Consider the following 23,612-nt stretch of genomic DNA (forward strand, 5'->3'; position numbering starts at 1 on the left):
TTGCAGCACCCAAAATTCAATTAAGGGGCGTGAACCTTTCTTTTCAATATTTTCAAAGTAAAAATTTAAGGAAACGTCCAAGTTATAGAATGAAATGATTTACTCCGAAGTCCAAACCAATCCACATTAACATGAGTGTGTATAAACAATTGATGCGTCTTATCACACACAGTCCTTGTACTCTCTTAAATAAGCAAGTTAGCAAATGGGAAAGAACAGTGTTTCAAAACCTAGATTCGTGGGGTGGATATGCACCCCATAAATTCATGTCGGATCTTTGGATTGACTATCTGGATTAGTAAATATAATATAAAAATTAAACTAGTGCTTTTATAGGGTGGGGATTCAAGGGTAGCTAAGAAAAATATTATATAAACTTAAAAAAAAAAAGAAAACATAAAAGACGCTTTAAGGGAGAAGCCGGCTGGGCTCATACGTTTAGTTGTGATAGATCCCTTATCAAATCAACATTCCAAATTGCGAACCTGGTTTTAAAAGAGAGAGAGAGAGATTGCAAGTCTTTTCCCTTTATTTTTTAGTCATCAAACCAAACAAGTATAAATGCCTCATGAGGCTCTAGGAAGAGCGACTCTTAACAAACCATGCTTTTGAACTCTAACATGGGTACTGCACAACCCCATAAAATTAAAGTGGCAATGGCACTGATGATTCTTTGGGTGTTAGTGAGAAATGGGAGAGTGAGCTGCAAGGTTGTGTTATTTATATTTGGGGACTCTCTCATTGATGTTGGGAACAACAATTATCTGAATGGAACTTTGTCCAAAGCTAATTTCCCTTGGTATGGCATTGACATGGGAAATGGGAAGCCAACCGGCCGGTTCACTAATGGCCGCACCGTGGCTGACATTGTGGGTAGGACCTTTTCTGTCTCTCTCTCTCTCTCAATTTGAATAGATTCATTGGACACCTCTCAGTTTTTATACTTTGAAAGATGATGGTATATGTACCATAAGGACAAATTTACTCCGAGAAGTAGTAGACTCATGGTTCACAAGATTGGATGCGGAATAGTTAAAATACGTTATTAGATCTAGTTGGATTAGATTTTAAAAAAAATAAAATAAAAATAATAATTTGAACTTTAATTTGTGAAATATACTAAAAAGTTAATCACTTTTATTTAGTCAAACAAGTCGGTCAAAAGTAACTCATCCAACCAATTAAAACCGGCCAAATATTTGTTTTATCCAATTTTATATGGAATTGAATATTGTTTTGAACCATATGGGCTAAGGTATCAGTTGGTGGTCTGAGCATCGGCTAGACAATCCAATTGGCTCTCAAGAACTATGGTTCATAGTGGTTAAAACCCTACCAAACATCATTTCTTTCAGTAATTTAATGGCAGAGCCGACTTGTGACTCAGGCTTGGAACACTACAGAGTTAGTGTCTGAGCTCGGGTTTTAATTACAGGCTTTTTACAAGTGGTAGAGTTAGTGTCTGAGCTGGGGTTTTAATTACAGGCTTTTTACAAGTGGTAGTACAATGTTGAGAAATTCACTCTCAAAGAGTAGCAGATTCATCGACAAAAGTTTGTAGATTATTTACAAACCCACCAACAGTTTGAATAAATGAATGTGCAAACAAGGTTTTCTAAGATCATGGCGAATGTAACCTTGAGAGCCTAAGTATTGCTCTCTCAATCTCTCTCCTTTTGTAGGTTTGTACAAAGGAACTTCTTTTTTTTTTTTTTTGAAAGCTAATGAGGGACCTCTCTTTTCTTAAGCCATGTAATTCACAAGCATATTATAGTTCATGATCAAAACGCTGTCATTTTGGTGACAAACTACTAGAAAGAGTTTAGAAGTCGGACTCAGGCTTGCCAAGGGCCCAAGCCTGAGTCACCCCAGTCCTTCTTAGGCGAGTCAAAGTTGGTATGGGCAGTTTTAATATGAAAAATGTAAAACTATGGAAATCTAGAAGATCCCATGGTTTTCCAGTCGATCATCGCCTAGCTCCTGATCTACACCAACTTGAGTGAGTCCCAGTTCGGCTTGGCAATTTCTTAAACATTGCTAATAGTTTTGGGTCTAAGCTATTTTGGTGCTTGTGTTTGCTTACTCTTTGTATTTTGTAGGTGATAAAATGGGTCTCCCTAGACCACCTGCTTTTTTAGATCCATCTTCAACCACTGATGTCATACTGAAAAATGGAGCAAATTATGCGTCAGGTGGAGGTGGGATTCTGAATGAAACTGGAGACTTGTTTGTAAGTACAAGCATGGAATGCCCTATGCACAGACAACATGGTTCATATAAATGTTTTTGTTGTCCAAAAAGATTGAGAAAAGAATTACCATTTATTATTCTATGTTGTGCATTTTATATTAGGGGCAAAGGCTATCTTTCTACAGACAAATTGAGCTATTTCAAGGCACTAGAGAAATGATTGTAAGGAGTATTGGAAGTGATGAGGCAGATGTGTTCTTTAAAAGTGCTCAATTTGTGGTTGCAATAGGGAGCAATGACTTTCTCAACAACTTCTTGCTTCCAATATATGGTGGCTTTTGGACATACAATGCAGATGAATTCATCAACCACTTGCTGGAAACCCTTGAGAAACAGTTAATTGTTAGTGAAATAAATGGCATCCAAACTCTTTCCTCTAAAATTTTATACTTGAAGTTAAGACATCTTTAACTTTTATTTTATTTATTTATTTGCCTGAGTGGAAAGTGGTGGGACTGGAATCCTTGTCAAATTGCAGTTTCACTGTGTTAACCACTAAGCCAATGGTCCCCCACCTTCCCTCCTTCTAATAATTTTGAGCAGAATTATTAGAACCGGACCAGGCGTGCCGGTCCAAGAAGTCGGACCACTGATGGACCCTAAACCAGTTAAGCCTGTGAACAAACCATATTTTGGACACACTTACTTTTGTAGAATCTTTTCAGATATATTTTTGGGTTTTTACTGGTTTCCATTATTCCAACTTATTCGAGGACTGGCTCACTGAACTAGAGAGAATACTTTCTCGTTTTTCTGTCCAGACCGGTTTTCATAAGACTGATTTTGATCAATACATAATCCAAACTCTTTGCTCTATACTCCTATACCTCAAGTTGTGAGGCCCTTGAATCTTTTGAGATTGGAATCGTTTGAATTTATCTCAAAGTGTTCTACTATGTGCCATTTGACTATAGTTTGCATGTTTTTGTTCCTTGCAGGTATTGCATAGCATGGGAGCTAGACAATTGACATTTATTGGTCTTGGGCCTTTGGGTTGCATTCCTCTTGGACGCATCATGAACCTCTTTGGTGGATACCAGGAATATGTGAACAACTTAGTCATCAAATTCAACAATGCAGCTAACCAGCTCTTACAAGGCTTGTCAACACATTTGAGTGACTCAACTATGAGATTTAGTGATGCGTATAGAATGGTATTGGAAATAATTGACAACCCTCAAAAATATGGTAAGCTACATGGATTGTCATCAAACTCAAAAGTAAAATTTTTTTGCTCGATCTTACTGGTAAAGTTTCAAAATATCATATGATTATTTCAATGTTTGAAAGCCTAGTGATTTGGATTGGAATTGCTTGATCCAGATCAGGCTCTGTGGGTGCCTGATTTGAGTATGTGACCCCTAGAATCACTAGATTTCCACCCTTTTTCTTATTTTTATCATTTTATTATTTTTTGCCCAATTCCCACCTATCCTAATCGCCAACCCACTTGATTGAGATAGGCAGAGCCGGTGGCGAGTTCAATTGACTGGTCCGATTTTTAAAACTCCAAATAAGTCAAAGGGTTTATATAAATCGATTTTTTTTTTTTTCAAATAAAAAAAAAAAGAAAAGGAAAAAAAGGTTAATAGTTTATTAAAGAGATTGTACAAAGGTCAGACAACCCAAGCCTTTAGTTGTAACATTGGACATGTGGAGTGTGTCATTTTTCTGCAATACTTTTGAAAAATATTTTTTCCAACTTTGAGCTTGGTCAATGATATATTTGCAGCTACCCAATTTCACATATGATTATTAGGTGTGAATTTTTTGGTACCAACCAAAGATAAACAAGGCTGGCTTGTCTTCTCCATGTATTCTTTTTATTCGAAGTTGATTATATTTTATCTCATCAAATTTTTTAGTGGGAAAATTTGCAGACCTTCTTGATAGTAAATTTTGAGGGTTTCTTTTAAAAGATAAAAAATTCTCAAAATTTACTTGAAAAGCATAATTCTAATGTTGTGTGAATATAATTAGGGTTTGATGACTCTAGGACTCCATGTTGCACTGTTGGGGTAATTCGACCAACTCTTACGTGTCTTCCAATATCAAGCCTATGCAAAGATAGAACGAAATATGTATTTTGGGACGAGTTTCATCCAACTGATGCAGCTAATGAGATAATCGCTCATCAAATTATGTCAAACATTTTTTAAGAGCTTCTCATTCTCCATTGTATGATTTATAGGCTTGTATAAAGTGTTTTGGGTAGCATATACTATTTCTGTGTAGCCGACCCTAATTAATTAAAAAAAAGCTATGATGATGTACTACTCTTGTGCATGATATATACCGTTGTCCTCTCGAAGGGTTGTTGAATGTAATTAACCAATTTTATATCTATGGATGCAGGCTGGGGAGCTATCCTCCATTGATTTACCAAAAAAAAAAAAGAAAGAACGAAAGAAAGAGGAGAAATATTTCACACGGCCTCATCTTTATTAAGCTGCATTTCAAATCTCTCACGAAATTGGAGTTTTAGAATTGGAAAACTGACAAATCGTTCATCTCGACGTTAACAATCATGGATCTAAAAAAAAAAAATGTTAAAAACTAAAAACAATGTCATGTAAAATGGTTTTTGGACCATCAAGGGTTCATTGATCGACGGGATTAGCAGCATTTTTGGGGCTTAAATTCTATAATCAAAAGATATTTTCAAGCCATCACATGGGTTTCTAGCATCAGATCTGCATTTTTCAGTAGGGTTTGGGTTGCAGCCTGCCAAAATCAAAGGCTGTGGCCCCACGGAAATGCTCTCGAAAACGTTTCATTCCTTAACTGCAATGACCTTATGTGAACCAAAATTTGGTGAGTTATCTTTTTCACCTTGGAATTGAGCAAAAGATTGGTACCATTCGCCATTTAGTTATTTTCATATTCTTTTTCCTTAACTGATTGGGAAAAAGAAAAGAGGAATGCGCGCTAAATAAGAAAGGCAATCCTACTTCTTCTTTTCATTGGACTTTTAGGCATATCTTAACCCCGAAGTCATTTTTTTAGCTTTATGAAGCCTTACATTGAAATGAAAAACTTACAAATCGATCATCTTAACCGTAAAAAAAAAAAAAAGGATTCAAACACTAAAAAAATTATCCTTTTTTGTAAAACCTTTTTTAGATCTTATATTTTAGTATTCACAAATCAGTTTGACCTAGACCATTTTAGTGCTTCAAATTCTATAGTAAATGGCAAGAATAGATTTGAAGGTCATTACAAAGGTGTTTGAGCTAGATTTCAAGAGGGATTTTGAGGTGCGACTTTACTAAATGAACCCTCGGCCCTACCAAAACCATAAGAAGTATATAGATGTTGTCTTGGGTGTAGATTTTCTCTTGGATTATTTATGCTATCTCTAGAAATCTATAATTTTAATGGAATCTTTCATTTTAAAAGTCACAACCTTTTACTTGTATAAATATAAGATCAAATTACGTGTAAAGCAAGACCAACACTTCTGTATGTGGGTGTGGTTACCATGAGGCCTAGGCCTTGTAAAAAAAAGGGTCCGGTATGCATTACTCAAAAGTTTTTAATATTAATTATTATAGAATGCATATAACGAGATCATTTGTTTTTGACACAAGGAGGTCACAAGCATTATTAACAATTTGGTTTGAAATCGGGTAGTTGAAGATGTGTCATTGTTAGTAATTTCTTTCTTTAGCTACAAGAAAGAGGGATGGTATGCAATGAGGTTTCACAAACACTGCACACTATGCATATAAAAAATCATATGGTTGCGGTGTGCCATTTTTCGCACTAAATTTTTAAAAATATTTCGCATGTTGATCGTGATCAATAATGTAACATTAATACCCAACGGAAAAGTGTTTTATGCATCCAATCCAACATTTGTGAGTCCCCCAAAACGTAAAACCTTCACATTAAAGATAGATGTAAATGGTGGCCCATCAAAAAATAAATAAATTCAAAGGCTTAAATTTTTTGTAAAAGAAATATCATTTTTAGTTTTTTCTCCATACTCGAGATCAGAGATTGTACGCAATGAAACTATTTATCTTTGGTACAAGGCGATCACAATTATTTACATCTATACGATATGAAATCTGATAGCTTGGATGTGTCACAATGTTCGAAAAAGATTTTTTGAACTTTGAGCTTGGTCAATGCAATAAATTCAGCTACCTAATTTTACATCCAATGGTCAAGATTAATTGTGACCACCTTATTTTAAAGATAAATAATCTTATTATATATACTTTTCCTAGATATTATATATACTTTTAAAAATAGGTATTAGGTTCATCTCATGAAGAGGGGACATATCTACATATGGGGGAGCAGACTCATAAAACCGAGCCCACACAAATTCTACATCTATCAAGGGATGATTGTGACCTTAAAATAAAGCTCACGCTTTCCTTAACAAATAAGAAGAGTATCAACCAATAAGGACATGGCTTGATAAGGACATGGCTTGATTAGACTTAGTTATACCGTCAAGAATAATAAATGAGTACATGTAAAATATGATAGATGCCTACCTTCAAATAGTGTCCAGAAATGTAGTTTGGATATTGAAAATCTTTGTCATACTGTATTTATAAAGTTTAAAGCTTCAAAAATAGTGTAAATCGATAGATCTATGAAAACTTGAAAATCTTGAAAATTGATGATCCTAAAATACATTACAAAATACATTATTTCTAAAACGTGAAATCCATATTTTTCGGATGTCTATGCATCTTGATGTCGAGATGATCAATTTGAAGATATTTGAGAATCACGACAACCTCTTCTAGTGAAATGTTTGAGGTAGGCTCAAATTTGATTGTTTAGAGCCCCAGCTCTATATAAACTTTTCCCAAATGGGGATGGCAAGAATTAAGAAGCAAAATATAAAGTCTCCTTTAAAACCCAAAATTAGATTTTGGATCGCCCACCATCAATCAAATGGGCGATCCAAATGAACCAAAACCAATAAAAAATTGGTCAAAACTAAATAAACAAATCTATAAGATTCATGGACATATGGACTCAAATTGCCTACCCACCGAATCCGATATAAGATGACAATTACTGATCTAAACCATCAGTCAAATTGGTGATCCAGATGAGCCAAAAAAAAAAAAAAGGGTAAAAACTAAATGGGTGCAGTTTGTACAGAGCCTATGCTCTAAACAATCAAATTAGAGCCTACCTTCAAATAGTGTCGAGAAATGTGGTTTTAATACTGAAAATATTTTTGATGGCCTTAAAATATTTTTTATCTTTATTTATAAAGTTTAAAGTTTAAATTTTCAAAAATAGTGTAGATCAAGATATATACGAAAACTTGAAATTTTTTAAAATTGACGGTCCAAAAATGCGCTACAAAATGCACTATTTCCAAAACTTTGAAATCCATTTTTTTTCTCATATCCATGCATCTTGATGTTGAGATGATCATTTTGAATATATTTGGGCATCAAAACAACATCTTTTTTTTTTTTTTGACCAATAATAAAAGTTGTTATTGTTTTGAAATCAAAACAACATCTTCTAGTGAAAATTTTGCGGTAGGTTCGAATTTGATTGTTTAGAGCCTCGGCTCTATATAAACCTTTTCCAAACTAAATAAGAAAAATCAATAAAATTTTTGGATATAAGGACTCAAATTGCCCACCTACCAAATCCGATCTAAACCGGCAATTCCTGATCCGAATCTCTAGGTTTTAAAACCTTGCTACGCGCTTTGGTGGCCACGAGCCACGAGCCACGAGCCAAGACAAACGCTGAATGTCAAGTTGTCAACTTAGTAACCAACTAAATATTTAAACATCTGCCAACCAAACTTTGCACTCTTCCCAATTTAAAGACAAAACAAATGCCAAAACCTCAAATATATTGATCATTTTTCAATGAAGACTATAGGTAACAAGCATAGAAAAGTCCTCCCTTGGTTGGACCGGGCTTAGTTTTGCCTACTTTTGCAACAAGCAAAGCTTGGACTGCACCATATGCTCATATATAAGTAATATATTTTTATTTTGACAATGAAATAATGAATATATTTATAGGATAATTTATTTCCTACTCTAGGTGTCAGAATAAAAATTATATAATAAAGAATATATTTTTAATATTTTTATTTTTTAAAATCCGGTTGAATTGGTTTCTGAACCCGTTTAAATAAGAGTATTTATAAGTCAATTTCTCTCTCATATCTCTCTTCATTTATTCTACAAATTTTGTATACGTGCAGGTGGAATAGGGATGTATAGAGGTTCAAATTTGATCATGGTATATAACTTTGATGTAAAATATTTTTAGAGTTATTTCAAAATCTATTTTTATATTTAATTATAAAATTTTAAATTTTAAAAATGGTTAAAATGAAGTAGATTTATAAACATACGAAAACGAACTGCGTAGATAATATGTTGTAAAATGTACTATTTATGATACTTAAAACGACCTTTTTGAATGAATTTTTGAAGGGGCATTCGACATTATGAGGTAGCTATCCTTAAATAAACTATTTCCATGTTGTAATTCAATTTCTCTCTCTTCATTCATGGTACAAACTAGCCTTAGTTTTCGCGTAGTGTCATTCAGACGTTCCCTCTTGTGGACACAAGGTCAACATTTCTCCTCTTTCTAGGAGCCAAGACGAGGTTTCTAAGTTTTCTCTCTCTAAAACTTCGAGGGCATTAAAGTAATTTTAAGAGAATCAGTTACGGTCCAGTACCGACTGATCGTTTTCCACCCGAGACAGGCGGTGGCCCGCAAAAGAAGCGAAATCTTTTTCTCATCCTAAACTCTTTCTCACTCAAAACTTAAATTTCTCTTTCTCACTCTAACACTTAAAACTCACTCAAAAACTCTTTCTCTCTCTACTCTTCAGAGAGAGAGAGAGAGAGGAATAAAAAAAACAACAACTGTTTAGCAACGATTGCTCTTGTCCCTTACCGTGGACTCGAAACTGCAAAAAAACTAAGCGCGAAGCTTCTCCGTCTTCGAAAGTCTCTCTAACTGACAAATGTCTCTCTCCCGGAAATTTCTCCCTACCTGAAATCTCTCCCTCTCTATCTACTTATTCGGGATAAACATGATCTCATGCTTTTGGTTGACCTCTGGTTCGAATCCTTGTTCCATTCCGCTTCTATCGAGGTCTCTTTTCCTAGCTTCAAGGGTTTATTTGAAGTTATCTTCGTTTTCTGTTTTCCTGATCTAAACGCTGCAGTTTTAAGGGTTTTTGTTCTTGATTAGAATGATCTGAGCAAAAGCTCTGCTTTTTGCTTGACCTGGCAAGTTCAGAGCATTATTGGCTTCAAATGTTGATTCCTTGAAGTAATGGCGGAAGACCTTGAAATGGCTACTTTAATGGAGGATTTTGGCCTAAAAATGAAGCGTTTCTGGCAGTTAATGTACAGGTATGATTTCTCACTTTATCTGAACTCTGAATTTAGGATATTGCCTTTTTGTAATCATCATTGTGAAAATTTTTGTATATAACCTGCATCTTTGATCTACAAGTTTAACAATTTCTGTTTAGTACTCTTTTAGAGCTCAAAGTTGAGAAATGCTGAATATTGACTGCATCTATTGATTTGATCTATCAGAAACCATGATTATGGCCTCTGATTTCTTATTTGAGGGATATTTGAGTATGAAATGTGCTTAATCTGTGACATTGGCTTGCTATGCCTCGTTTTCAAAATCGAACTCTTATAGATCAGTTTTGGTAGTTGATTTACTGGGTATAATTTGCAAGTTATGTTTCAAATCTTCGTTGGATATTTTCTGAACTTTCTTTCCCCCTTTGACCTTCTTTTTGTCGCTCCATTTCTTCGTGCCCAGTCTAGTTATCATGTAGTTGACTATATTATGGATTTCCTTAATTATTTGCTTACTGATTCATGAATTAAATTTTTTTATGCTTTTTTATAATTTTAGCTGCTAATCTGTAGCTGCAAATTGGTATTAAACAATACTAAACATAAATTTGTCCATGAACCAGAAATGGATGACATATACATGCATAAACACTCCTTTATTCTTGATCTATTTATCGTATACACCATAAATATTCATTTTTTTTTGGATCCCGGAACTTTCAGATAGTAGATCTTTTCTGCTACTATTAGTTTGTGCTACTATTAGTGTGCCATTTATGGGTTACGCTGTATGACATTTTGTTTGTGGGCTAAGAGGAAGGCATTCCACCTAAAAACATGTTTCTTTTTAACATGGAGTTGTTATCCATTGGTTCTTTAGCCAGGGCTTGTTGTTTCACTGGAAGATATTATTTGTTCTTGGAACACATTAAACTTTGGCTCATCATGATAAAAACTTGGCATCTCATTCTTTGCCATGAAGATTGCAATTGCTTAGCCAGAGACCGGTTATATGTTTTTGAATGCTGAGATCTATTTCAAATGATGTTCCATGTTCTGAAGTTCATTAGGTTAAAAAACTAGAGGGAATTCATGAGTCTGACCAGCATGCCATTTTCTGGGGAAGTTTTAACATTTGCATGCGAGTCACATTCAATTAATGTTTAGTCAACTATTTTTTTTCTTTGGGTGATTCAGCGGGGAAGACAAGGCCCTACCCTTTTTTTCAATAGATTAGGGAGTTAGCTTTTTTGAAGGTGTCAGTGAGTTGTGTATTGGAAACCACAACGTGGAAACTAGGAATGGGGGTGCTACCTCCACTACCCAGCCCCTTTACTATGTTTAGTCAACTACAATATAACCATCATTTCCGATGTTGACCTCATTATACCAGAGCATGGTTTGATGAAACTGTTAGTTGTCAATCCTTGTGGTTTAAATCTCAATCTCAAGTTTTTGGGTTACTTAAATTTATGCATTATCTGCCATATTTTTCTGTACAGATTCTCTGATGGGATGCATTCTCTTTCCAAATGTCTTGCTTAGTGGGATCTGATTCTGGTTGCATTTTGTTTATGTAGTTACAGGTTCACATAAGCATCATCATAAATCCAGGAATTTGTGATCGAGGGCATCTAGGGGCTCTGGGTAAACAGTGCTAGTTCTGGTTTTGCATGGTTATAAATCTCTCTTATCAGAAAGAAATTGCCATAGAGCTTGCTCGTGTGAAATGCGGGTCCGGATGCTCTTAAGGTTTGTGTCTTAAGGATCCAGTCATAAAGTTCAGAGGAAGGGTGTTTTACACGGTTGTTGAGTGATTGAAGAACCATTTCTATGCAGCATTTTGCAAAGTGGCGATTCACTGATTGCCATTCCTGTGATTGATTGCACCATTGAATCATCATAATCCTGCTTGTTAGGTGTGTTTTGTCCTGCTTCTCCATATATATTTGAGAACTCAATTTGGACCTGGAAAATGGAATGTTCTTACTTCCACAATCATTGGGGGATGCACAATTTGTTCCAAGTTATTTGGAATGTAAAGGAAATCCTTGTGAGATTTATGGTCCGGAATAGAGAAGTGTAATATGAATTTGAAGTTGTCACTCACAAAGAAAAGATGAAGAGGTGGACTGGAGGTTTCGTAATCTGTTTTCTTTTTATTTGTCTGGTGCTGATGTATAGTGTGACACAAACCCGTCTTGATTCCCCCTCATTTTTGGGTTTCTTTTCTAACCACACAACAAAACAACTTCATTTGGAGAATGTTGAGGTTAAGCCGATAGTTCAAAACTCAGATGGTGGCATTCAGGTAGTTTCATCTGATATTTTAGTTTCCAGTCTTTTTGTTAAAAGAAACCTTTCGGAAAGTGAACTATTATCTTTACAAACATGGAATCGTTTAAAGCACCTAACAAGTCATGCGGAGGCTTTGCCCCATGCCATGGAGGCTATTAAAGAAGCTGGGGTTGCATGGGAGAGCCTGATGGTTTCAGCTGAGAAGGAGAGGTTGAATGGAACTGACTTTCGGAAGTCAAAAGAGAAGCAGTGCCCTTATTCTTTGAGTAAGATGAATAGCACAGAACTCGGTGGCAGTGAATTCAAGCTTCAGATCCCCTGTGGCCTTATTGAGGGATCTTCCATTACTATTATTGGTAGTCCAACTGGCGTTCTTGGTAATTTTAAGATCGACTTAACTGGAGCACCACTTCCAGGTGAACCTGACCCCCCAATTATACTGCATTACAATGTCCGACTTCAAGGAGATAAGCTAACAGAAAACCCTGTTATTGTCCAAAACACTTGGACTGTAGCACATGATTGGGGTGCGGAGGAGCGCTGCCCTCCTCCTGGATCTGGTAACTCTGGAAAAGGTATGGATTACTATACATGATCTCAAAGTTTAAGGTTATAATCTCTGTGTGCTTTTTCTTGTTTTCTATAAACACTTGTGGACTTTTTTTGTTTTTGTTTTTGTTTTTTGAGTAGTCCAGTAGGGAAGGGGTCCCCTACCCCTAATGGGAATGGAACTCAAGACGTTATGTTGTGACACCTTGCCACCCTAACCATGTAGTCTTGGGCCCATTCATATAAGCATTTATGGACTGATGTTCTATATTCTTACACCTCTTGATGTCTTGTATCTCTTTTTTTTTCCTTTCTTGGTTTTGTTGTATGCATTTGTGGATTGTATTGATCTTTAATTGCATTAATTTTTCCATCTCATGAATTTGATAGTTTCATATGTACTGGTTGAGAAGTTGATTTTCTACGTGTGGAAAATTTGAAATTTATGGCACATTCACATTTCTACCAGCACAAATGCGATTATCAGAATACATACTTTTCTGATTAATAAAATAGTGTGGTTTAGTATTCACATTTTCTACTCTTGGCCGCAGGTCTATAATTGATTTATGCTTCTGAATATGGGCTTATTTGTCTGATTGTTAAAAATGGCAGATCAAATGCCCCAACGAACTTATGATGTGGCTAGTTAATGAATTTGGTGAAATAGATGATTATATGAATGTAGTCTGTTCTTTTATTAGTTAGTCTAGGTTGAGGAAAAGCCTTTTCCCGTGATTTATCTAAGCTGCATAGACTTCTGAAGTTCCAGTGAAGTTGTAATATGTAATGTGTGCATATTAGTGTACTGATCCGCATGACTCAGAACATTTGAGTTCATGCAGGACTAGACTGGCTCCAGATTTTCAAGCCATAGGCTGGAAGTTTATATGCAGTTGACCTTCAGGTAATTTTTTTTCAAGAATGGACTAAAAAGGATTGTAACCCGGTGCTGGTCCTGCCTAAGCAGGCTCCTAGGAGGGATGGGCTGGAAACGGACCTAACCTCTGGCTTATGCTCAAAGTGGCCGCTCTCAGGACTCGAACCTGCGCTCTTGCGCTGGCTACTTGAGCCTTTTACCGTCACACCAAGTGACGGCCCGAGCCTTTTCAAGAATGGACTATGAGGATTAAGTGCAGCGAATGCATGGACACATGTCACAACAGTGATTAATTTAAATCAGTTAGTATGCCTTAACTAGCTTGTTAACTACCAAATATGTCTCATCACATTCTCTCTTATTGATATGAAGAGGTCCGCATCTGGTGTATAAGTTATTGATGGAAAGCTTTTGACTGCATCCACTTTGTTGAGCTTCTTGTTGACCAGAAGCACGTAGGGATTGATTTTAGTTCTGCTCCACCCTGTCATATATTTCTCAAGGTCTAAGGCTTTCCATCATGAAATTGGCATTTGCTTGTTTTTTTAGTGAAAGAAAAGTTGACCAGCTTGTACCAGCATAAACTTTGAAATAGAATAAATGCAAATGTTAACAAGCTGGTATATGTGTAGGTCCAATGCTTATGCTGCCTGTGTTGCAAAGATCAGCTCCTTAACCGACAGAGCACAAGCCTAAATCCTTAAGTGTTTTCTTCTATTAAAAAAACTACGACATATAAAACAATTTTGAAAAGTAAAGTGAATTTTAAAAAGTAAAAAGTAGTTCTGGAGAAGAAAGCTAAGGAGAACGAAGAACTCCTAAATTTCGGTTGGAATGTTTTTATCTTCAAGTAGCTATCTAGCTCCATTAGCAAGGTCCATCAAATGATACTGGTTAAGAGATTTAAAACCAATCATTAATGTGTACCAGAATATTAGAGATTGTGGGCTCCCACATGGTTCTGTTGAACTCTTGTTTGTTAAAAGGTCACACTCAATACAGCAAGGCAGAAGCTGAGCACTGATTGGTGTCAAGTGTAATTAAAGTTTCTTAATGGGCTCATTTGTTTTGGGAGGTGGCTCTCTCAAATTGGATTCAATTGGCAAAGAGAGAACCATTTATCATTTGGAGATTCAATTCTGTCATTGCTGAGCTATTTGAGGTGTCTGTGCCTCTCCAATCTCTTGTTTTCATGGGTTTTGAGAGGCAAATAAGATAAGCCGACTTGCTGGCCAGCAAGGGGAACATGCCATCTCCTATTTTTGGAGACCAACTTTCCAATCCCGGTGGCACTGATTTGTTTCTCCCATTTTTTTTCTCAAGCATTTGTCTTTACATCAAATCCTCTTGGTCTTGTAATCTGGTGGTGGTTGTGATTCATTTGTGATATTGGTATTTTTTGGGGTAGATATTTGTATATGGTATTGATACAGTGATGATTGATAAACAATCAATCATCACTCAATCAATACCATATCACAAATGATGATCGATTGTTTAATCAGATTGTGATATGGTATTGATAGAGTGATGATTCATTGTTATCAGACTGTTGAATTAAATATTCATCTGCTCAGTTCATATTTTTTAGCTTTTCATGTTCTTGTTTATCCCTTTTACTTGCATTTATATCTTTGTAGATTCTCTTTTGTTTCAGTTGATGACTTGGACCAGTGCAATCCAATGGTGGGTAAAGCTGAAAAAAGGAGCTTTGCCATTGGTAAACATTCCAATGTTTCAGAAAGGTCTCACTTGGCTCAAAAGACTGCTAAAAAGAGATTGTATTTTCCCTTCACTCTTGGATTTCCATTTGTTGCAACTCTTCGCTTGGGTTTGGAAGGGATCCATATGACCGTTGATGGAAAGCATATCACTTCTTTTGCATACCGTGATGTAATTACCCTACTAATATATCCTATTGACCAAACCTTTTGAAATACTTCCAGAACAATGTAGAGCTTCTTCTTGCTTATTTCAATGCCATTTTGTTTTTGGATTTTTTTCAGAGTCTGGAGCCGTGGCTGGTCAATGAAGTGAGAATTTCGGGAGACCTGAAGCTAATGTCTGTTTTGGCCAGTGGTTTACCCACATCAGAGGATCTGGAGCATGTGATCGATATAGATACACTTAAGGCAACACCTTTGCCTCCCAAGAAGCAGCTGTCCCTTGTCGTTGGTGTTTTTTCAACTGCAAACAATTTCAAGAGGAGAATGGCTGTTAGGAGGACATGGATGCAGTATGATGCGGTGAAATCAGGAGCTGTGGCTGTGCGTTTCTTTGTTGGTCTTGTGAGTATGCGTATCGATTTTACTTTTGTATTCCTCTTTTATGCCTTTACTCCATTTAGAGGCCCATTGGTGGTGCTTGCTCTACATGGTTTTGATACTTGATTTGTTTTGAATACTATTGGTGGATCTCTTTCTTTCTCCTTTTCTTTTAAGAACACTTCTATTCAATAAAGGAAAAAGTCTATATAAGGTTGCAAACTGCAAATGTAGAATTAAAGATGTGCCTCAAAATTCCATTGGAAAAGGTTGTTTTAATGTTAAAAACCTCTCTAATTGATCATCTCGACATCAAGACGTATGAATATGTAAAAAAAAAAACGATTTTGAGTCCCATAAATAGTTGATCTTGCAACACATTATCTAGATCATTGTTAGAGAAACCAGGCGATCTAACCGCTAACTGCCCGGTTAGATCGGAAATGGCCGGTTCCCATTTTTGGGCGGTTTTGGTGACTGATTGGTATTTAAAAAAATAAAATTCAAAAAAATGTATACAAATTCCCAAAAATAAGGAATTTGGTTCGTAATGTATTTTTTAATATTTTTTACATTATGTTAAAGTTTAAAATTTGTTTTTATCATTAATACTCACGTTAATTAAAAAATTGATTCTTTAAAATCTTCTTTTTTCATTAATTTTCAACTTCATTTGAATGTGTTTTGTTTTAATCATTCTTTATATGCTTTTAATATTTTAGTAGAATTTGTTTTTGTATTTTTATTTTTATTTCTTAAACACTTTTTTGACCACCCGGGACTTGCCCGATTAGAATGGTTGAATCAGCCGGTTTACCGGTTAGGCCGGTTAAACCACTTTCGGACCCATGTCCGATTAACTGATCCGGTTTGATTTTTGCGAACATTGATCTAGATCGTCCATTTTCAAGATTTTCATATGTTTGTAGATCTACTTGATTTTAACCATTTTTGGAGTTTAAAATTCTTTAGGTAGAGATAAAAATGGATTTTCAAATAACCCTAAGAATTTTTACACCAAAATTACATGTTATAATAAAATTTGGAGGTGTGCATTAATTGGATTGTTTAAGGTTGCAACCTTATACAAACCACACCCTTCAATAAATATCCAAGGGAAGTGCAAAGAGGAAAGGAGAAAAATATTATAGACAACCTTTCGTCCATGTGATAACATTTCCCGGAATCTAGTCTGATGGTTTGTATGGTTCTTGTTGAAATCCCTCCATTATCTTATCTCTACTAAGGCTGCAGTTGTTTCTTTTCTTTTTTCTTATCTTTTCCATAGGTGACGTGATTTTATTATATGTTAATTCCGTGCAGCATAAAAACGAGCTGGTGAATATGGAACTATGGGATGAGGCACGCACATATGGGGATACTCAGTTGGTGCCCTTTGTTGATTACTACAGCCTTATAACGTGGAAGACCATTGCCATCTGCATCTATGGGGTAGCTCACATTGAATTTTCTCATTTGAGAATTTTTTTTATTGTTAATGGTTATTTGAGATTTAAGTTTTTAATTGTGATTTTCTTCAATTCCAGACTGAGGTTGTTTCCACCAAGTATGTGATGAAAACAGATGATGATGCATTCGTTCGCATTGATGAAATTCTTGCTTCCTTAAATAGCAGTGGCGTGACAAAGGGGTTGTTGTATGGTCTAATCAACTCGGATTCGAAACCTCACAGGAATCCAGAGAGTAAATGGTATATAAGCCCTGAGGTATTTATGAGGAAGCATTGGCCCTTTTATCTAGCTTCTGACTTTCATTCCTGCTACGACTTCCTCTTTCTCCATTTGCTGTAAAATAAAACCTGCCTTCATTTAATCTACATTGAGCCTTGGTTAATCTTAGATGGTGACCATGTATATTTCCAAATTGGCGTAGACTATCTCTGCCAATGCTTGATTATTTGTTTTCAAACTTCAATTTGTGTCACTTTTTGGGTCCCATGAACTGTGGAGCGCATTACCTCAACCCCTCTGATTATGTACTCTCTCTCTGCCTTCTAAATTTGGCTTTAAAATGGCTGTGTACAATCTCTCTCTCTGCCTTCTACGTTTAGCTTTAAAATGCTTTTATACAATTTAAAGGCGATCTGGTCAATTCATTGGCAGTGACATTTATTGACATTTCATGATATAATTTCCTCTTAAATGAATTTCCTGTTCTTTTAATTAAAGGGTGCAGTTTGTATAGAGCCTAGGCTCTAAACAATCAAATTGGAGCCTACCTTTAAATAGTGTCAAGAAATGTGGTTTCAACACTAAAAATCTTTGTCATAGCCTTAAAATATATTTTCATCTTTATTTATAAAGTTTAAAGCTCCAAAAATGGTGTAGATCGATAGATCTATGGAAACTTGGAAATCTTGAAATTAATGGTAAAAAAATGCATTATAAAATACATTATTTTCAAAACTTAAAATCAATTTTTTTATCATGTCCATGCATCTTGATGTCGAGATGATCAATTTGAGGACTTTTGGGCATCAAAATAATCTCGTCTAGCAAAATTTTTGAGGTAGGCTCTAATGTGATTGTTTAGAGCCTCGGCTCTATATAAACTTCTCCCTTAATTAAAAGAGCTATTATGGTCTTTAGTTTGTATTATTTCTCCTGATTTATATTTACTTTCCTTTCTTGAAGGAGTATAATGAAGAAGCCTATCCTCCATGGGCTCATGGACCTGGCTACATTGTATCTCGTGATGTAGCTGCATCAGTTGTTCATCGTCATAAGAAGGGGCGCCTAAAGGTAAGATGTATTCGTAGTTTCTTTTTAATCTCTCTCTTTCTCCCCCTCTCTCCATTTCTCATTCTGCATACACTTTCTTTTTCATTTGCACGTGGGTGGCTTCCTTCCCATTATATTTGCAAATTTGGGTTTTCTCTCTTATTTTTTATGTCTAAATCGTAGTTATAAAGATTGTGGTCCGATTAATTCTGCTCACCGGTGGGTTGGCATGTTTGGTCTAAAGCAAAAACTTGATTTGGTTGAAAATTTGTAAAATCAATGTCTAACCGGTTTTGACAAGTCAACCCTCCGATTTTGATAGAAGTTTTTTTTCTAATATATTTCATATTTTTAAACTCTTATTCTTAATTTTTATATTTTTTGTAAAATTCTATCCAACTGATTTTGATTGGACCAAACCCGTCATTGATTTTGTAGCTGAACCAATATTAATAATGATGATCTAAATCTCCTTCAAGTACAACATGTCTTAGTGTAGAAAAAATCAAACCGGAATAGTTAATTGGACATGGGGCTGGAAGCGATTCAACTGGCCTACCTGGTAAATCCGTCCGTTTGACTGGCCTAATCGTCCAAGCGTCGGCAGGTCGAAAAAGTGTTAAAAAATAATAAAAAAAAAGAAAATCAGTAAAATATGAAAAGTACACCTAAAGCATGATTAAACAAAATACATCTAAATGAAGTTGAAAATTAATTTAAAAAAAAGCCGTAAGGAATCGATTTGTGCACAGGGGTTGTTTTGAAAATTTTCAAAAAAGATGGGAAAATGTAAAAACTAAGTATTAATGACCAAAACAAATTCGAGTGTTTGCCACAATGAGGGAAAAAAATTAAAAAAGTGCAATACAAATAAAATCTCTTATTTTTTGAGATTTTATATAATTGTTTATTATTAGAAATTTTTTTGTATAGAACCTTAATTCCTAGTATTATTTCTGGGTAGATTCTCTTTCCGTTTTTCTTTCAAACGGCATAAAAAAAACTTCGAAAGATATCGTACCCCCTCATCACTTATCTCCATCTTTTATTGACTTTGATCATAAAAATTGACCTTAACAAATTTTTTTATACCATTTCAACTCAATTTTTTTTAATAGGTGGGAAAGGAAAAAAAAAAAAGGGGTTAAAATTTTTTTTTGGATGAAACGATATAAAAAGATTTATTGGGGCTAATTTTTATGGTCAAAAGTCAATAAGAGGGAGAAAAGAGATGAGGGGTACAGTTACATCGTTAGGGATTTCTTTATGCTTTTTGAAAGAAAAACGGAAAGAGGGTCTACCGTGAAATAATATAAGGAATTAGGGTTCTGAACGAAATTTTTCCTTATTATTATTACTTTTTAAATGCCTGATCGGTTCACGAAAACGACCTGAAACCAGAATTGACTACTGGCCGGTTCCGATCTAACCCAATCTAATCAGGTGGTTGGAATTTGAACTGCCCACTTTTTCCTAGACTGGTGTCTCTTCTTATTTGTATCCTTCCAATTTTTCTTTCAAAAACAAAAGTTTGGGTTCTCAATCTCTCACCTTCTTTCTTGGTATCTTTTTGTGTTTAATTTATATTTTTCCACTTCTGATTCATTCAAAATTTAGCTTTTATTCAATTTCTAGCTCGTTAAATCTTTTCATCGTTCCCGCTCTCTCGCACCCCCTCCCAGGGGGACCTGCCACGCTTCCTATCCTCTCTCTTTTCCACGTACCTTTTCTCTTTTAAACCACGTTTTCCCAGTTCTGATTCATTTAAAATCTTTTTCCTTTGAATTTAATCGGCAGCTTTTTAAGCTTGAAGATGTTGCAATGGGAATATGGATAGCAGAGTTGAAGAAGAAGGGTGCAGATATAAAATACGTGAATGACAAGAGGATATTCAATGAGGGGTGCGAGGATGGTTATGTTGTGGCTCATTATCAGGGGCCCAGGAACATGCTATGCCTTTGGAATAAGTTACAGGAAGGAAATCGTGCAAAGTGCTGTGATTGAGAGAGAGGGCATAGTATTGTTGTAGAGCAGGGGATTTGGCTAACAGGATTGAAATGGTTGGGGGTTTGGTTTGGTTGGTGTGAGCATTCTTTGTTTTCTCGGCCTAGAAGTGTACCATATTTTCTGAGAGATTTTAGAGGGTGTAATTTGCGATCATAGAAATACATGTGTCGAGTCTAATTTGCCCTATATCTCTCTCTCTCTCTCTCTCTAAGTGCTAATAAAAGTGTAGCACACAAACTCTCTCTCTATTTTGTGAGAGCAGAGCCGATTAGAATTGCAATGTGCTACCACAATCTATTTTGGAAGTGCTAATAAATTGTAACTCTCTCTCTCATCAGTTTCTCCGCAAAACTTATGGTCACACACTACATTAGATTCCATGTTCTGAGACAAGTTGGTATTGTTAAAGATCCCGTACTCGGTAAAAGCCATGGCCAGGCAATCTTGAGAAAAAAAAAAAAACACTCGTCTGATGAAGTGCTTTTAATTTATGGGCACATGAGCCACCGGTTAAAACAAGAACAAAGAGCATAATTGAGTTAGAGTGAGAGAGAAGCACATTGAACCGAGACGTAGGGAGAGGCAACCGGAGCAGGGAGAATAAAAAGAGGCAGCCACAGTTTTCAAAACATGAGGAAAGAGAGAGGGAGAATAAAAAGAGGCAGACACAGTTTTCAAAACATGAGGACAGAGAGAGAGAGAAAGTGGCAGAGAGGGAAAGAGAGAGGCAACCACAGTTGTCAAAACATGAGAGAGGGAGGCAACCATGAGAGATAAGAGGCAACCACAGTTTCTCAAAACATGAAAGAGATTGAGAGAGGCAACCACAGTTGCTGAACAAACGTTCTCACTCGTCCCTCACTCAAGCAGCCATGCACCCAACTCCATACCTCGTATTTGGAAATACAAAAAACAAGCCACTGCAAATGATCCCAACCATCACAGGGAACCCATCCATCACCACCTTCATATCCTTCTCACTCACTTTGGGAAGCAAGCAATCCACCACTCGATGATCCGAGAATGCAATCGAAACGAACACCAAAACCGACATGAGGGCGTGCAACAAGTCAACAAACCCTATTCGAAATCTCTCATCTTTGGGCACTTCAACAGGAACCCCACTCTTGAAAACTGAGAGCCCACTTGGTGTAACAAATCCATAGTACACCTTTCCATCTGAGGCCCTGAGACCAAGGTTTGAAAACAAAGAACACTCGTGTTATCTACATTTGAGAAGGGAAAGTATAAATTAGGACTGCTACATTTGGTATGGACGTATCAAAAAATCACTCTTGATCATCAAAACTTTCTCTCTCTCTCTCTCTCTCTCTCTTAACCATCAATTGACCAATTGACCCGTGATGACCCTTGTGATCATTCTTTTACCAAATGATTATAAGGGGAGTATACTCTCCCCATGCATTTTATGGCATAACGGGCGAGTGACCACTATTGTTACACTTGCGGTTATAACGCTTATTTCAAACTTGCCTGAAACTATCAGTGAAGTGGAAGAGGAAGCACGACGCAGCGCAAAGGCCAAGCAATGCATGGGTGGCTATTGTGCTAACATGGGTGCACTGCCCATCGTTCGATACCGTGGGCAGGAGCATCTCGAAGCTCAGGAGCGTGCCTGTAGGTAAGAAATTCACTAGCATGGATGTGCGTGCAAATGTCTTCTGCACTTTCTTTGCAATCGCTTGCCTCTTTCGCCCTCTTTGCGGAACTCCATCGTTATTGGGGTTGTCTTGGTTCATGGAGTCGTAAATTTTCACGGCCACTCCCGCTATCTCTTCCATCACGATTTGGGCAAATTCACCGGAAATTGCCCCACAGTAGCATGAAATGGCTCCAAATTCCAGGTGTCTGGTTTTTGCCACGGCAAAGTGGGTCGGATTCCAGTGAAATGGTGTCGAAATCCTGTGAGTTTGGAAGGAATTCAGTGGGAGAGGGGCGAGGAATGTTTTTGAGGGAACACCATTATATGGAGGAGAAGAGGGGATTTGTGATTTGAATTTGAAAAAGAGGGGGAGTTCCAACGAGTAGTAACCGACTAATAACTAACAGTTGGTTAAGACTTGGAGACGTTTTCGTAGTTTCTTTTATGGAGAGAGGGTATATATAGGGATCATGAAGTCATACCACTTTTTAACTAGTATATGATTAAGGACGTCTTTTTTATATAGTGCCTAGGATTTATGGCAATAAAGTAAAGCCTCACTTTAAATTCTCGTCGAAGTACTCTAGGTATCGGAAACTTTTATGATGGCTCTAAAATCAATTTCCAACACCAACGATGAAATCTAAAACGCAAAAGATAGTAGAGATCTTATGGATCCATGAAAACATATTTTTTTTGGTAAAATGGATGGTCTAGATAATGTGTTACAACCTACATTATTTTTTAAAAAAAGTTTCAATAAGTTTGCAACCTTATTGAAATATAATTTTTGGTGAGTTTTGAAGTGAGGTTTTACTTGTTTTGATAGGGCTACATCCCTATTTAAATATTTTCCTATTATTAATAATAGTCTTTATTTTGTTGGGAAAAGTTTATATAGAGCCAAGGCTCTAAACATCATCTTGACATCAAGATGCATAGACATGAAAAAAAAAGATTTTCATGTTTTCATAGATCCGTTGAACAACACTTTTTGAAGCTTTAAACTTTAAATAAACATGAAAATATACTTAAGGCTATCACAAAGATTTCCGATATTGAAACCACATTTGTCGACACTATTTGAAGGTAGGCTCTAATTTGATTTTTTAGAGCCTAGGCTCTATACAAACCGCACCCTATTTTGTTTATATATTCTATTTTTGTGAGGGGACACAATTATTGTGGATGGATAGTGGATGCGTATCATGTAGTATATACCAGTAGTGTGTGGTATGGCTTTTTGTATTTACGGATTTACAAAACCTCGTTTGTGTATAATCCAGTTAAAAGTGGATCATGATAGAAGCTTATAATGTGTGTAAACTTTTTCTCCTGAGGAAGGCGTTTCTTAATGCTTAAAAAGAAAAAGCATTGAAAGCGTTTCATGTGACCCCTGATATCAGAGATGGCTGAGACGCTTTGAATTACAATGTTAGAAGTGTTGGATCTGATCCCACCGCTCAGAGTGTTTATTTTTACTCTTTATTCTATAAATCATTTTTCAAAGAAAATTGGGGAATATATAAGTATAACAAGGGCGCATATTATAAGAATAAAAAATATTTCTTGTGGTGAAAAATTATTAGAAGACCCCTTAAACTTTTAGGAATA

At 36.0% G+C, this 23,612-nt stretch overlaps 3 protein-coding genes across 18 annotated transcripts; 2 read left to right on the forward strand and 1 right to left on the reverse strand.

Annotated features, from left to right (window-relative positions):
• The first annotated feature begins 422 nt into the window (after positions 1-422).
• On the forward strand, positions 423-4,561 carry LOC18422248 (GDSL esterase/lipase At1g74460). 15 transcript variants are annotated; one of them, XM_020666276.2, is made up of 5 exons: positions 423-873; positions 2,100-2,230; positions 2,353-2,592; positions 3,189-3,438; positions 4,231-4,561. In XM_020666276.2, the coding sequence occupies exons 1-5, from the start codon at positions 603-605 to the stop codon at positions 4,407-4,409; spliced, it is 1,071 nt and encodes a 356-aa protein (XP_020521935.2). In that variant the 5' UTR covers positions 423-602; the 3' UTR covers positions 4,410-4,561. The 15 variants fall into 15 exon arrangements, 12 of the variants coding, with proteins under 12 accessions (XP_020521935.2, XP_088722263.1, XP_088722269.1 ...); XM_088866137.1 differs by having other exon boundaries at positions 4,247-4,561; XR_016055086.1 differs by having other exon boundaries at positions 427-873; positions 2,353-2,645.
• A 4,464-nt stretch (positions 4,562-9,025) lies between these two features.
• On the forward strand, positions 9,026-20,521 carry GALT1 (galactosyltransferase1). 2 transcript variants are annotated; one of them, XM_006827200.4, is made up of 8 exons: positions 9,026-9,632; positions 11,177-12,469; positions 14,981-15,216; positions 15,330-15,611; positions 16,911-17,039; positions 17,135-17,314; positions 18,242-18,349; positions 20,126-20,521. In XM_006827200.4, the coding sequence occupies exons 2-8, from the start codon at positions 11,716-11,718 to the stop codon at positions 20,330-20,332; spliced, it is 1,896 nt and encodes a 631-aa protein (XP_006827263.1). In that variant the 5' UTR covers positions 9,026-9,632; positions 11,177-11,715; the 3' UTR covers positions 20,333-20,521. The 2 variants fall into 2 exon arrangements, with proteins under 2 accessions (XP_006827263.1, XP_088722274.1); XM_088866148.1 differs by having other exon boundaries at positions 9,059-9,632; positions 14,964-15,216.
• Positions 20,522-20,805: 284 nt separating this feature from the next.
• Positions 20,806-22,292, reverse strand: LOC18422250 (protein DMP9). The gene is made up of 2 exons (XM_006827201.3): positions 21,830-22,292; positions 20,806-21,522 (listed from the first exon to the last, which is right to left on the reverse strand). The coding sequence occupies exons 1-2, from the start codon at positions 22,135-22,137 to the stop codon at positions 21,198-21,200; spliced, it is 633 nt and encodes a 210-aa protein (XP_006827264.2). The 5' UTR covers positions 22,138-22,292; the 3' UTR covers positions 20,806-21,197.
• Between the last annotated feature and the right edge of the window lie 1,320 nt (positions 22,293-23,612).

The sequence above is a fragment of the Amborella trichopoda genome, chromosome 4, assembly GCF_054954075.1.
Source record: "Amborella trichopoda isolate Santa Cruz 75 chromosome 4, AtrichopodaSantaCruz75HAP2 v2.0, whole genome shotgun sequence".
Classification (NCBI taxonomy): domain Eukaryota; kingdom Viridiplantae; phylum Streptophyta; class Magnoliopsida; order Amborellales; family Amborellaceae; genus Amborella; species Amborella trichopoda.